Here is a 16,390-nt window from a genome sequence, read left to right on the forward strand (position 1 = left end):
AACTGTATAAAAAATAAGTAACTTTGAAGTAAACTCTCATTTTCAGAATTACAATTCAGAATTACAAAGGGACCACCAAGTGATTTTTAAAGAAGAGCTTCCACAATGGTGCCCCCAAAAAAGCAAAAGTACCAAAAAGAATAAGAACAGACATTACAGTTTACAGAACAGAATTAAATCTCCAAAAATTGTGGTCCAGTCAAGTGCTCTGGTCGTCCTTCAGAGAGTACCCCAGTATGGGATGAAGTGGGAGGTGTATGAAATGGTTTCCTTTCTGAAGAGATGGAACTTGAGCTAGAAAAACATGAGAGGCCAGAATATAGCAGACACTGCAGGGCGACTCAGTAACAGCAGTCCCAACCCTGTTTGCCTGGCTTCACCTCCTACACGGAAAAGCTCCATACACATTTTTTTTTTTAAAGATTTTATTTATTTATTTGACAGAGAGAGACGGCGAGAGCAGGAACACAAGCAGGGGGAGTGGGAGAGGGAGAAGCAGGCTTCCCGCCGAGCAGGGAGCCCGATGTGGGACTCGATCCCAGGACCCTGGGATCACGACCTGAGCCGAAGGCAGACGCTTAACGACTGAGCCACCCAGGCGCCCTGCTCCATACACACTTAACTTCCCACTCCCCATTCAACTCAGGAAGGCACTAAGACACCTGATCCCAGTAAGCTTTTGTTTTCCAAGTACACAGAATGACAGGCTAGTACTGCCTCCAGTCCTTCCCCATTCTTCATGCTTGGAAGGGGGCCGTGATGCCTAAAATGGAGCAGCCATTTTGTGACCATGAGTAAATCAGCCAGAGTATTAAGGTCAACCAAGTAGAATGAAAGAGCCTGTTTCCTGTATGCTCTCATTTAACCAGTATACCAGTCTCAGACTCAACTGACTACAGATTTCTTGTTATAGAGGGAGGGGAAAAAAACCCTTATATGCTACAGCCAATGTAGTCAGATTTTCTGTTATTTGCAGCCTAAATGCAATCTACACTGACATACAAAGATGAAGAGGATATTTCACATAGGATGAAAAACACAAACAACAAAGAGAGAGGTCCTTCAACATAATGGCTTATGATATTAACACTTAAAATGAAAAATTAAGAAATCATTTCCACCTTTAACCAGTAGCTTTCTTATGTGCATAAATGGAAGAGTCAGGATACTGCATTTACATCCCAGTAAGACCTATACACAGGAACTGGTATCCCTTCTGGACAGCATGGCCATCATGCAACAATGGAAACAGGCAGCATTTTCCAAACTGCACAGAGCAAAGGAAATGTGTCCAAAGAATGAGAAAAGTAAATAGCAGCTGGTTTCTTGTAAACAAAATATGAGAAAATATGCACTGAAGGGCTAGAGTAATTTTTCTATATTAAGATAATTTTACTAAATTGTTCTTTCTGAAAATGTTTGTTTATTTAAGAGATGATGAAAAACTGCAGGCTAAAATCCTTATTTGAGGAGTAATAATTTAAGGTTCTCAAAGAATGAATCATCACTCATTCTTCATAGGACATCTCTACAAGTTCTAATAATGTAAATGTAATTAAGGAACTCATTTTTATAAACCTCTGTGATTAAAGGGGGTATTTTATTTTCATTTGTTTAATATTCCCATTAATAAGAATGTCCCGTTACACACTTACTGAAAGCCTGGACAATAAAACAATGGAAAAATTCCAAAAGCAAACATTTTTTTTTCTTTTCCCATGAAGTTAACATTATGGAATTTTAACAGATGTTCTGTTTGGTCATAGTTAATAAAATGAATTATGTAGGATTAAAACAGGGTTCAATATGTTTGCATTTGATTTTAAGCGAAAAACAATTTCACATTCAAAGTTTGGAAAGATTTATAATCACCTTTTTCCTTTTCAGTGGAATTACTCAGATGTGGAAAATAAGTAAATTATTACAGCAATTAATATTTTTCTGATGAAACCAGGCTTATAAAAACGATTTTTTTCAAGGTTTAAGAAGAATGAAATCTTAGAAAACTGTATACTCTTTGGCATTTTGTCAGCTATCTAAAGCAAAGGTCTCATAATGGAGTGTATCGAAATGCTGAGCCACCACCCTGACTAATTCCCAGTCCCTCTAGAACAGCCTCAGCATTCTAAAGTGGTCAAGATGTCCAGCAGCATCTGAATAAAAATTAATCAGACTTAAAGGAATGGAAAAACCAACAAATATTTACCGAGTGCTAATTTTTTGGAAAGCATTATGTTACAGCCTGTGCATGCTACAGAGAGGCAAAAATCCAATAGCTCTTTCAAAGGCAAATTCATATGGCGTCTGACTACACAAGGCCCAACAGAACTGAAAGGACAAACCACAAGAGAAAGAAGAAAATCAAAGAAAACAATTTCACGTAAACATATGCAGAGAGAGATACACAGCAGTGACAACAGGAGAAAAACATCCTTTCTTATCAGATAGCAACGTTTGTTTTTCTCTTTTTACTATAATGAAAGCAGACACAGGCTGAAGGACCTTAAATAAGTAACAGAAGTTCTAGCTACAGTTGCTTCAAAACATCTTTCCATGGAAAACATTCAAGTGTTGCAATCTCAGTAAGAAAGCCTTCCTCTAAATGGATAATCTTACTTGGGAAATAAATTCCAGTAAATTATCAATGTGACTCAAAAGAGAATAATCAAAGAACTTTTCCAACATATTTACATTAGTAATTTTAACCAACTGAAACACCAATTAGGGCAACTTTACATTATTATAACCATTATGTTGTTTTTCCTACAGAAGTAGCCAGTGAATATAAAATCAGCTGCAGGTTGCAATTTGTTAACTGAACACAAAATTCCCCTCTACAAGACATTTGGATAAAACGCCCTCCAACTGTAGCTGAGAAGCTTTACAAGTAATACCAACAGCTGGCCTTTAACTCAAACACAATTGTTACTCATCATCATGAAATGGCATTCGGATGTTTAAATACAGACTGATCAAGGTTGTATGGCTGTTCAAGGACCTCATAACCTACAGTCAGGTTTCTTCATCTGAGTCCCCTGGCAGATCATATTGCTCTAATATTCTTTCATAAGACTGCTGGGAGATTTCAATGAGAACAGTCTATGCAAAGTTTCTAGCGCAGATGGGCAAACGGGCTCAGAGAGGTTAAGCAACTTGCCAAGGTCCAGGGCAGAGCTGCATTTCACACTCATCAGGTGTTATTTCCTGTCAAAAGCCCTTCCGGTTACTAAGCATACAAAACGCATCCCATGTGACAGGCTCTGTAGAAAGCCCTTCACAGGGATCTCTCCATCTCATTCTCACAAGGACTCTAACATAATTCAAACAATCAGTTCACAGTAAAGGAAATAAAACAGTTCTTGGATATATGTCCATATGCCCAGGCTCAGATTTAAAACTAGAGTGAGACCAGTTTTCACCTCTCAGACTGTTGGTACCGTTGGTAAGGCAGAGGGGAAGAGCTCCTACATTGCTGGCAAAAGTGTCGACTAGTATTTCCATGCAGGGCAATGCAGCCATAGGCATCAAAATTATGAATGCCATACACGCTAGCCAAGCAATCTCACTTTGGGTATTTAACCTACAAACATCCTCACCATGTACAAAATGACATAAAAACGATAACACACACTGCAGCATGTGTGCAATGTCCACCAACAAGGAACTGGTTAAATAACCAATGGCTCTTGTACACAATGGAGTACTCTGCAATCATAAAAATGAAAGGGTGATCTTTATGAAGTGATAAAAAAAATCACCTCCAAGATATTTTGGCTAAAGAAACAAACAAATGGCAGAACACCTAAGACAGGGTGTCTCTGGTAAGACACACGTGAGATTTATATAATATCAAGAGTCCGAGGGGCAAAGAAACTGAGGGGCAGATAACAGGGCTGGAGCAGACGCTGAAGGGCACTCCCAAGGCTTGATTCATAGAGGTCCTCATTTCCAGCCAGCGCATTAGGGGGTAAGATAGCCAAGGGTAACCACATTGGAAAAGCTGCCCTGTCTACCTGCGAGTGAGCTTTTCAATCAGTGGTGTGGGGGGGCCCTAAAGGGACAGATCCAGGGCTTCGATGAACCTACAGAACAGGCTGAGTGACATGTTTGGCCTGCTTGATTCTGACTGCACATGTCAGAGTTTGAGGGGAGACCTGCTTTCATTGAAGCGTGGGAGCAAAGCTGTGGGGTGAGGGGGGAGATCATCCTCGCCCGTCTCATCTCTCTATAGTGGCTGCTCTCATCTACCAAAGAGAAGCTGGGAGTCATTCATGATCACGACGGCAACATCCTGCCACTGAGGCAGCTCCAATCACCTTCTTACCATCAGATTTACACAGACAAGAGCCAAACGCCAGTAATTCAGCCTCCAAATTCTGGGGGACACATGCCAGGCTCTTCCAAGTCCTTCTCCCACGTGCTGGACTCCAGTCCCCTGGCAGGCACCCAGCTACAGGGAGAGGCTCGACCTCTCCTCCAGGCAAACACCTCACCTAGTTGAGTGGCTCCCTGCAGCATCCTCACTTGGCCTGAGGTAGAGAGAAATCACTTTTGCCTCTTCTGAGGGGATGAAAACTCCAAAGCTGCTGAGCTAAGCAAGGTACACAGATGCTTTTACACCCTGTGCCTTCACTCATGATGTTACATCTGCCTGTCTCCTTGATTATTTCTGCCACTCCTTCAAGAGTTAAGTCAACATTTCATTTATATTAATGCAACAGATACTGAGTACCATTCAAGCACTGCTTCCTCCACCATCTCAGCCACATTTTGTTCCTACACATCACTATGGCACTGTGAAGTGTCTACTCCTAGTCGTTTTCCCACAAGAATGTGAATCCTTGAGGGCAGAAACGTACTGCATTGTGCCCAACACACAGTAGGCGCTCTTAAAATGACTGAGTAGAATCTGTGGATAAAGCCTATTTGCCGAGCTTAACTTATTCCTACTTCCTTTGAAACAACTTGCCCTTCTTGGTTTTCTTCCTCTTTAGAAGTCCTTCTAATTCACATACAAGATCATGAGGCTGCTCTCCTGAGAACTTCCAGGACAATGGACGCTCTGAAATCAGTCTAGCTAGAGAAGCAGCTGCAGTTTCGCTCCCTATTTCCATCTTACTACAATAACACCACTCCAGCTCAGGGTTTGGCTGCATTTAATTTAACCAAACGAATACTGAAAGGCTGAGGTATAGAGTATAATCTGTTGACCTTGCTTAGACTCCGTCCAAAATTCACAGTAACTACAATAATTGAAGCGAACATAAGGGATAAGCACACAATCTCCACAAACATCAAATGCAGTAAAAAACATGTGACGGCATTCACAAAATCTAAAGAACACACATAATCTATCTTATAATGCATGGATTCAAACTTCAATCTCATTCTAATGGGCTACCGCTAGGGAGATAAAACTTGTTTTAAAGAAGAAATTGTACACAGAATAACCATATAAGTTTCCTGGTGATTCTCACTAAGGCTTCAATGTATTTTCTTACTGAAACAATCAAAGAAGCTCTTGGCAAAAAGATTTGATATTGGTGTCACAATAACATAAGAATTGAAACTATTTATAATGTAAAAATTTTGTTTAAAGCAGATATATCACTTATTTTTCTCATTTTGAAAAGAAGCTATGTTTCATTCCGTGATAATTCTTCTCTCGTTCTATCAGAGAATCCGTACAAAAGCAATATTTCAACTAAAATCAGTTCTGAAGGATCTTTTATGAATACGCATAATGCAGAAGACCCCAATTAAATTTCCAACAAAGCACTGCCATTTTCAGTAAACAAAGTCATCTCAGTAGGGTCACACTACTTGCAAAAACTGCAGCCTAGACATTAATTACTAGTGTGACATATGTCAAAACAAATTTTTAAAAGAATAGAATGCAGTTGTAACCATGTGTTTTATCTGTTTGTATGCAAAACCAGTAATGCCTAGCATGTAAATATATTCATTTATTCAGGATCTCTCAGAAAAACAAAAAAAGGTTCAGTGCCCCCCCCCTCCGGTTTGCTGTACCCCGGTGAAATCTGAGTAAATCACACATGTTTGGTGAATCAGAAAATAAGTACAGAATGAAGACATAGTGTGGGTGATATTTTTGAAAGACAGAAGTCACCGTCACACAAACAAATTTTGAAACATTCAGTTTTCCTTCAAAGGAAGTTTTTCAAAGATCTACATCAACTACACCACACTACACTAAAGGCTGTTACCTTGTGGAAATCAAAGCTTTAAATAACATGTAACAGTGCTGGTGTTTCATAAAAAAGATTGTAGTCTATAGTAAAAAACAAAACACGCAAAAACTACCTGGGAATAAAACTAGGGATTTCAAACAATTTCAATGTTCTGCTAATCATAGCAATATTTATTTAAATTAAAAACATTTTTATAAATGCAAATATTTTAGCACCCAGGGAACTCCAAGTAGGAAAAAGAATACAGAGCAAAGGTATGCAGATTCCCCTTTGTATTTTCTTTAATAGGAAATTACGTGCCAATCCTTTTCACAATGTATACATATATATGTGTGTGTATATATCAAATCATCATCACACTGTACATTTTAAATACCTTACAAGTTTAGTTGTCAATTATATCTCAATAAAGCTGAAAAAAAAATCCTAGGAGTTAAACTCTTAAAAAAAAAAAAAAGAAAACTATACCCCAAACCACACAAAGACTGTCATAAATCTTGCATAAATCAACTTCTGAACTTCAAAATATTGTCCTCTATGTGAGGGGAAAAAGTAAAACATACTTCCGACAGGAAGATACTGACATCACTTTGCTTTTTCAACTAAAAGCAAAAGAAATGTATTGAATTCCCGACTTTTAGGGTTAGAGGTCACAAGAGGTGAAGTGGCTGCTGGGGCCACACTGCGTGGCAAGCCACCTGCAAAGGCCCCAGTCCCGACCGAACGCCCCAGCTCACTGTACCTTGTTATCAGGAAGACAAGAGTTGACTGCATGATACAGACTTTTGAGACACTTGTTTCTTCAAGTGCTTCTTTCATTACTAAGTTTTCATTAATTCTGTGTATTCTGGTAATTAACTTGGTATCTTACCCTTAGTAGTAGTTTTCTTATTATTTCAGCCAAAGCAGACATTCAGCCACCTTAGCAACAACCACGCCACAGGATGGGTGCCATTCTGACCAGGGAGACTGCTCTTTCAGCAAACCCATTCTACCCATTTGTTAGATCTAAGAACCAGGATAAGACTAAAGAGTGTTTCCAAAAAGTGATCACAAATTCTCTTTTTAATTTTTTAAAGCAGGTTCTCTGAATAACTTTACTCGTATCATTCTTTTGCACTTCAATTAAGTGGAAATTAAGTGAGTTACCTCTCTTAAAACTGTGCTTTTGTAGCCTCGATACAATCCTTGGATGCCCTAAAACAAACAAAAGGCCAAGAGCTCAGAAAGTTAGAATAGCAGAGAGTTCTGAATGACATTCTGAAAAAGGCAGATCTACCTTTTCTGAAGTCCAAGTTTTAAAACAGTCACAATGACCACAGTTCCGTAAGAGGTTAAAGGTTATAAACTCAAGTATAAAAGGCTCAGGTCAGCTCCCTTTAACATAGGAACATCTCTAAAATAATCAAACAGACTATTTCAGTTGTTTTCAACATTTCTGCTCCTGAAAAATCATACTTGAGATGCTTTAAAAATATTTCCAAAAGCAAAAGCACACAAATGCCAATCATCCTTTCATATAAAAACAGAATTATATTTCATAGTTTCAATCAGAAGACATCAGCAATTAATTAATCTCTCCATAGTGATAAATATCTCTGGACAAGCCTTGACTTACTTAACTGTCCACATGACTCACAACAGGGTCCCTCTACTAGACTGATCTCATGATCCTATGATTAAATACTCAGTATCTCCTCACCTAAGTGACAAAGGGACCATTAAGAATAACTTTTCAAAAACCTAGACTCAATGAAAATTTCCACGTGACTGATTACTCTTTAAAAAAAAAAAGGCTTCTGGGGCACCTGGGTGGCTCAGATGGTTAAGCGTGTCTGCCTTCAGCTCAGGTCATGATTCCAGGGTCCTGGGATGGAGCCCACATCGGGCTCCTGGCTCAGCAGGGAGCTTGCTTCTCCCTCTCCCTCTGCCTCCCCCCCGCTCATGCTCTATCTCTGTGTCTCAAATGAATAACTAAAATCTTAAAAAAAAAAAAAAAACCTTCTGTAAAAAATACAAAGAAAAGCATCTCAATGGTCCCTAGTAATAGGGCCAGCAAGACTGACTTCTGACCCATAACATTAACAAGTAAAAAAGGAATTTTAATATAAACATTATGATGCTAGCCACTATGTCCATTACTATCCTTCTCTTCCATGGGTCCTCAAGTTTTGTAGTAACATTTTAATATGATATCTTAATTCACATTTTTACGATTTATTCCATGTCTGATTCTGAAACTACTATAGGACAATTACAATGTAGGACATGTACACAGTAGTGATACTTGGTATGTACTGTTTAGAAATTTGGGGGGAAGAATTAAAATTTGAAAACAAAAAAAGGCAAAGATAATCTTAGTATTAAAAAGGTACTGTGATTGGGCCTTAAATTTAGCTTTATGGTCTCTTCTAAGACTGCTGGGATGAGAATCACAATGTTCATAAAAGCTACTATAAAATCTTTCTCAATAAAGAAAAAAAGCTTAACACATCTCACCTCTGTATATAAGATGTTAGAGAAAATATGAAATGTTCTCGAAGAAGCAGATACCTGTGCCCTCTGCTTAACCACTTCAGAAGGAACTCGAATCAGGCAGGCAACCTAAAATACATAATTTAATTACATCCTAAAAAAGAAGTAACTGCTATGAAAGTTGAAATTCTTTTAATAAGCAAAAAACTATAGTTAAAAAGGGATAATGTACAGGCTCAGTGCAAGATGTCAAAAGGTATTTTTCAGCTTAAAAACCTTAGATCCTTAGTGGACATGCATTATTTTGTCAGCCCAGAACCTCCCCTCCCTTGTCCTGATCCTTCTGCATGTTGTGCTAAGCCCATCTCTCTGTAAGCCCCTCAAATGGCAAGAACACATTTACTTATTCTGAATCCCCAACATCTAGAACAGCATCATCTAGTGATCACATGAAAATAGGTTGAAAGAACGAACCAAAGGGACTTTTGCTTTACTGTCAATAATGCACACATCAACAGAGGCAAGACTGCTCATCGCCTGGTTATATCTCATTTTCTACTTCACCACCCACCCCAGCCTCAAGAGGCTCCCAACCCCAGCACCCCAGACCACTCCCACCCACTGCCCCGCTGACCACCGCCACGAAACAACTGAGGAGAAACTCCAGGTACTCTTGGGCCCTGCTCCAGCATTCAAGTTGACTTAGGTCCTGACTGGTCCATATTCACGCCTGAGTGGTCAACAACCAATATTCCAGAAATTTTTTTAAAAAGATTTACCTACTTATTTAAGGGAGAGAGAGCAAGGGGAGGGGCAGAGGGAAACAGAATCCCAAGCAGACTCTGTGCTGAATGCAGAGCCCAATGCAGGGCTCGATCCTACAACCCTGAGACCATGAACCAAGCTAAAATCAAGAGTCGGCGGTTTAACCAACTGAGCCACTCAGGTCCCCCTCCAGAATTTTTTAAATATTTTTATCTTTGTACTTAAATGTTAGATTACCTATATATAAAGTTACATAGACTTAAAAAAACAAAGTGGGATTTTATCTTTTCTACCTATCAGCACTTCTAAATTCTCTAAAACCAATAGGTATTACCTACTTGATAAATTTCTTCAACATAATATCAAAGGGTAAATATATCTGCTATGGACCAAAGATTTTAATTGAGGAAGAATAGAAAATGAAAGGGCTAACTTAAAATATGCTTTTCAGGGTGGCTCAGTAGGTTGAGCATCTGCCTTCAGCTCAGGTCATGATCTCAGGGTCCTGGGATGGAGCCCCGCATTGGGCTCCCTGCTCAGTGGGGAGTCTGCTTCTCCCTCTCCCTCTGACCCTCCCCCAACTTGTGTTCTCCCTCTCCCCCTAATAAATAAAATCTTTAAAAATAATAAAATAAAATATTCTTTTTGAAGCAATCCCACTTATTAACCTTGACAAATACTTTTTAATTTAGAGATAATCACACACACAAAAAAACAGATTAAACACCTTACCACTAAAGCCTAAAACTAGGTATAAATCATGTTACTCTTGATAAGTGTGTAAACTTTTAAATCCATACTTATAAACCAGGACATAAAACAAAGTTCATTGAAACTTCCATGAACCTAAAAGGATAGTTCCCAGCATCTAAAACTCATTAAAGAAATGAAAAATAAATACAAAAGGAAAGAGAAAAGAAAGAAAAGGTTCACTAACTCCTTGTATTTTTCAATTCAAGAGGTGAAGAGTGAAGTATGACCCCAATATGTCAAGAAAATAGGAATTGTCTACTCATGTGGCTTGGCATAAATATTTATGGAACTTCATGCTTCATAACCCTTCATGTTCTTACATTATGTTTTTATTTCTTAAAAATACAGAAGCAAAACAAAAACTCTGCCAAGGTTCTGGGATGAAAAGCAATCTCGCTAACTGAAGAGGTACAAAGCAGTGAGCGCGGCCTCCTGGCTTGCGCAGCATGGCGATTTCGGCAGAAGAGAGAGGCCACTGTCTACTTCCTCCAATAACTCTGCTGCCTTCGATTTGGTTTTCTATTAACTCTGATCTTTCCTGGATTTGAATTTGAGCCACAACAGGGTATTTCACTGCACAAGAACAAAAACACATTACTGGACTGTGATTCCAGGAAAGGAAATAATGTTATCTGTAGGTCTCTTGGTAAATCCATTCTTTAGAGCATTCTTTCCTCACAAATCTAGGGTTCAGTACGAATCCATGACACAGGAATGGTGGCATTTCATTAAACCCAAGAGTGTTTTGTATGTCAAAGGTCTATCAAAAGACAAAATGACTAAGGTTTTACATAAAGAAAATTCATGTTCCTCTCTTTTATCAACATTAAAATACAATACTGGCTTCATTAGAATTAAACATACCCAAAACACAATAAACTTTAGATTAAAAATTGATTATAATAGGGTGCCTGGGTGGCTCAGAAGTTTAGCATCTGCCTTCGGGTCAGGGTATGATCACAGGGTCCTGGGATCAAGCCCCGCATCTAGCTCCCTGCTCAGCGGGAAGCCTGCTTCTCCCTCTCCCACCCCCCCTGCTTGTGGTCCCTCTCGCTGTGTCCCTCTCTGTCAAATAAATAAATAAAATCTTTTTTAAAAAACTGATTATAATGAAGCTGCTATCAAGATTTTTTCTTTCTTTGACATAAATAAAAACTTACCTGGCAAGTCTTTTAATTTATTTTTGCAATGGAGACCTGAATGTCTCCTTTTAGTATTCATTGAACGCCGAGATGCAGAACTATAGGTCATAAGACTAAGTGTGTGAAAAGGGGAAAAACTATAGTGAACTTTGGCCTCCCATTTGGTAAAAGGAATGACGGCAAAGGAGAAAGAGGGAGAGTGATGCCGCTAAATCTCTGGACCTTTCATTGCCACAGCCACCTTCCACATCTCCATACCTCACTGCCAGCTAGTCACAGTACCACTTGACTTTTTTTTAAAAGATTTTATTTATTCATTTGAGAGACAGAGAGAGAACATACACAGCAGGGGGAGGAGCAGGAGGAGAGGGAGAATCAGGCTCCCCACTGAGCAGGGAGCCCAACGTAGGGCTTGATCCCAGGACCCTGGGATCACGACCTGAGCTGAAGGCAGACGCTTACCTGACTGAGCCACCCAGGCGCCTCTGTCCTCTCACTCCTGAAATGCTCTTCAAGGTCACTGGGCATCACCGATAGTGCCTTCCATTAACATTACATCCTTTCCCCAACTATGCCAGCACAGCTCACAATAACTTACCTTATTTTTATTTTTCTCCGGGAAACCTAAACAGCCTGTAAATATGCCTCTGATATTAGAAGCCAATTGTCAGCATGTTTAAATACATACAAATCTGAGACAGAAGTTATTAAAGGTCAGAGCACTACTTGGCTTAGGAAGCAAGGGTGAAACCCATATCTTTTGATTATCATCTCCAGAATTATTTCTCATCAAACATCATATTTATATATACCTAATAAACTTAAAGTTTCAAAGTTTAGTATCAGCTAATTCTTCAAGTTTAGAATGGCAAATCTATCATAAGTTCAACAGAGAAACCTAAATAGGGTGAATACAGCCAAAATTTAATCACAAAGCAAAGGCTGCTTTGTGATTAAGGCAGAGTAAACTCCAATGTGGCAAATTAATATGAGGGAGAGAAACCTCATGACGCTCTGAAAATTTTTGAAATGCGCAATTTACTTACTTGCATTTTATTCTACATTCTTTTTGTAGTTCTCAAAATTCTGGGAAGGTTTCCAAATTAATATATAGGGTATATCTTTCTATACCATCATTTAGAATCAAAACCCCTATAACTGAACAGTTCATCTGTGTGTCAATTCTGCCATCTCCTGGTTACAAATGGAATTACAGTTGGCGATAAAATAATCCTAACAGCAATTTCTAACTCCTAATTTACCATCCTTAGGGTTTAAATTTTATCCGTGGATAGGGGGACATAAGTTCATTTTTTTTAAGACTCACTTTTAAGTCTCACTTTTAAGACTCTTTACACTTACATAAATATCCGATAGGCATTAGGAAAAAAATTTTTTTAATTTTTGTAGCTATTAGTCTTCTCTTGTCTGATAAAACTACTGTCCTTGATCATCTAGACTCTGGACAGAAAGTTAATAGTCTTCTCAACAAAAATAATTACATCATCTTTTAGGCTTTGTTTCTGAAGGTTGTTCATACCATTTTACACAAGGCTTAAGCCTTAAATGGCTTTTTCACTTTTGTTCCTTTCCATAACAGAAATGAGCCATGACTTCACAGGAGGTGACAAAGGCCCCACGGACAGATGCACAGATTGCAACCAACATAAAACCTGACAGTGGAGGAGAATGGCATTCAAGGCTAACTGTATTAGTTTCCTATTGCTGTTCTGACAGATTACCACACATTTAGAGGCTTAAAATAACACAAATCTACTCTCACAATTGTGGAGGTCAGAATTCCAAAATAGGTCCTACTAAGTTGAAATCCAACTGTCAGCCAGGTGGTGTTCTTTCTGGAGGCTCTGAAGGAGTGTCTATTCCCTCTACCTTCATTCTGTGGCCCTTTCTCCCTTTTCAAGCCAGAGCACAGCATCTTAAAAAACCTCTCTCCCCGACACTCTGGCATTCCTCTTATAAGGACGTTTATAATTATACTGGGCTCACCTAGATAATCCAGGAAAATCTTCCCATCTCAAGATCCCTAACTTTATCTGATCTGCAAAGTCCTTTTTGCCATGCTAGGTAACATATTCACAGGTTTTAGGGTCTAGGACATCTTTTGGGGATCATGATTTTGTCTACCATAGTAACCGAGAGCACATTTTAGAACTCTCACCTTTTCTTATTTTAAGAAACCCTCAACGGGGCACCTGGCTGGCTGGGTCAGTGCAGCACACAACTCTTGATCTTGGGGGTGTCAGTTTGAGCTGCATGTTCAGTGTAAAGATTATTTAATAAAATCTTTTAAAAATAAAAGAAAAACCCTACAGTGATCAGAGTTCACAACATTACCCAAGTAATACACATCTCGTCTCTAGTTTTGCATCACTTCTGCCATTTTTAAAATATTTCATTAAAAGTAGAAGATGAAGGTGCTCCTGGAAGTATGCAGAGAAGTATCTAACTCTTCATTCTACAGTGGTGTTTTACTGTCCACAGCAGCTGGGAAACCTTCAACGAGTCACTGAAATTCTTTGAATTTCAATTTCAATCTTCTGAACTGATTCCCTCCCAAAACTATAAAACTTTACAGGGCGCCTGGGTGGCTCAGCTGGTTAAGCAACTGCCTTTGGCTCAGGTCATGATCCTGGAGTCCCAGGATCGAGTCCCGCATCGGGCTCCCTGCTCAGCGGGGAGTCTGCTTCTCCCTCTGACCCTCTTCCCTCTCGTGCTCTCTATCTCTCATTCTTTCCCTCTCAAATAAATAAATAAAATCTTTGAAGAAAAAAAAAAACTTTACAACTGTGCCAAATATTGCACTTTGTGTGGCATGGACTGGAACCAACGTTTACTGGACCCTTCACAGATCAGATGCTAGGCTACACACTTTGTAAGTAATGTGTCACTTCATCCTTAGAACTGTGAACGGGGAAGCATTAACCCCGTTTTTTAAGATAAGGAAAATAGCAACTCAGTGAGGCTAAGTAAATGGCCTACCAACACACAGTAAATAGGCTATGTGACAAGTCAGAGTTCCAACCCTGATCTGTGTTACCTGACAGCTCTATGATCCATATACGGCCTCCTTACAGAAGTCCTCAATATATTCTCTAGTTATATAATAAAAGTATCCAATTTCCAGTGTTAGACATAGGACAGGCATTCAAATATTGAAGAGTATACAATTACAAGTCAAAGCCATTTTGTAATAGTGGCATTTAATTCCTTATGTCACTAAGAACCCTAATCTTAACAAAACAGTATCTGAAAAAGTAAAGGTTTGTCACTGACAAAGTGCAGGCTTGCACAGAAGTGGCCAATCCTACCTTTACTAGTTTGGTCCTTGGAGAGAAGTATCTGGTTTTTCTATTTACAATATAATGGCAATAACTAACTGGAACAATTTCAACTTCATCAGCTTCCATGAAAATCTTGTTCACTATTTCTGCAAAACTAAGCTTAATTTGTGTTCCCAAAAACTGATACTGCTCTTAAATAAAAAGGCAACACAGAGCTTCCCTGCCCTCTTGACCACTAAGTAAACAAGACAGTCAATGAAATACACTCTCCTAGATCATGAATCAATACCAGTGGAGCTAATGCTGCATACCAAAACAGGGAAAGAAAAGAAAACTTATCAAACAGAAAACAATCTAAAATGTGTTAAAAAAAAAAAAAAGGAGGTCATCAAGAAATCGGGGGGATGGGGGTACCTGGGCGGCTCAGTAAGCACCCACCTCTTGGCTTCGGCTCGGGTCATGACCTCGGGGTCTTGGGATGGAGCCTCGCATCAGTCTCCGTGTTCAGTTGCGAGTCTGCTTGAGATTCTCTCTCCATCCCTCTCCCTTTGCACCCCCGCCACGCCACTCACCCTCTCTCTCTTTAAAAATATATAAATAGGGGCGCCTGGGTGGCTCAGTCATTAAGCATCTGCCTTCGGCTCAGGTCATGGTCCCAGGGTCCTGGGATCCAGCCCTGCATCGGGCTCCCTGCTCCACAGGAAGCCTGCTTCTCCCTCTCCCACTCCCCCTGCTTGTGTTCCCTCTCTCGCTGTGTCTCTGTCAAATAAATAAATAAAATCTTTAAAAAATATATAAATAAAAAAATTAAATTAAATAAAATATATAAATAAATAAAATCTTTAAAAAAACACTGGAGGGATGACGGTGCAAACTGTTCTTTATAAAAGCCTCTCTGAAAAATGTCTCTGCACATTATTATACTTTAAGCAGGGTCATCACCAGACACGGGTCATGCCATGCCTGGACCGACTTCCAAGCTCTGCCTTCTTTCCCTTTCTTCTTCCCCCCTCTGCACATTCCTCAGGCTCAGATGGCTGGGACAGCTGGAGAGCAGGGTGTGCTTAGCTGACTTAGCTTGCAAGAGTCTGTCAGAGAGTTTAAGCATGTGTACAACACACACACAACAGACTACCAAAGGCATCCATGAAGATATATGCACTGGAGGAATGCTGGTGGAAGGGCTTTTGAAAGAACTACTACCTATATGCCAATTCCACCTCTTATCCTCAAACTCACCTTCTCTCTCTGTACGCCATGCCCCTGCCTTAGTTGCACTCTGCTCATCTCTCTCTCCTGGGGCTTCTGTGGTAGTCTCCTCCCCTCCATTCAAACACCACGTCCACCTCCACATAGCTACCAGGAGAGGTCCTTAAAATCCTAACAAATGCAGTCCTTCTGCGCAGCTCCGCCAAACTCCTTCCCCCAGCAGCCAAGGCCTCCAGCCCCCCTGCCCTGCCTCATTTCATGATAGCCCAGTCACATCCGCACTCCATTTAGAACTTGAAAGTGTCTAATAAGGACTTTTCATCAACTCAATACCCCTCCTAGCACCCACCCACTTGACAAACAATCATACCATGAAATGTAGCTCAAGGACTCATGTTCTATCAGGCCTTTCCTGAATCAACACAGACCCAGACAAAACTAACCATTCCTTCTCTTCTCAGGCTCTCACTGTACCTTGTACTCACTTTTCGTAAAATACCTGTAACCCCTAAGTGTACTTACACCTTACACA

The 16,390-nt window shown here is 39.7% G+C and overlaps 1 protein-coding gene across 4 annotated transcripts in view; it reads right to left on the reverse strand.

The window, feature by feature from the left end:
• Positions 1-16,390, reverse strand: part of SLC25A26 (solute carrier family 25 member 26) — a 132,959-nt gene that overhangs the window by 85,390 nt on the left and 31,179 nt on the right. For 2 of the 4 annotated variants that reach the window (XM_028110333.2, XM_028110334.2), the window contains exons 4-5: positions 8,712-8,816; positions 7,362-7,409 (exon numbers count right to left, since the gene is read on the reverse strand). The exons of the other annotated variants lie outside the window; for them this stretch is intronic. In XM_028110333.2, the coding sequence (XP_027966134.2) occupies positions 7,362-7,409; positions 8,712-8,816 (153 nt within the window). The remainder of the gene's footprint in view (positions 1-7,361; positions 7,410-8,711; positions 8,817-16,390) is intronic. 4 annotated transcript variants of the gene reach the window in all.

The sequence above is a fragment of the Eumetopias jubatus genome, unplaced genomic scaffold (genome assembly GCF_037043125.1).
Source record: "Eumetopias jubatus isolate StellerSeaLion01/CBP00866 unplaced genomic scaffold, mEumJub1_p1.0 scaffold_1, whole genome shotgun sequence".
Lineage (NCBI taxonomy): Eukaryota > Metazoa > Chordata > Mammalia > Carnivora > Otariidae > Eumetopias > Eumetopias jubatus.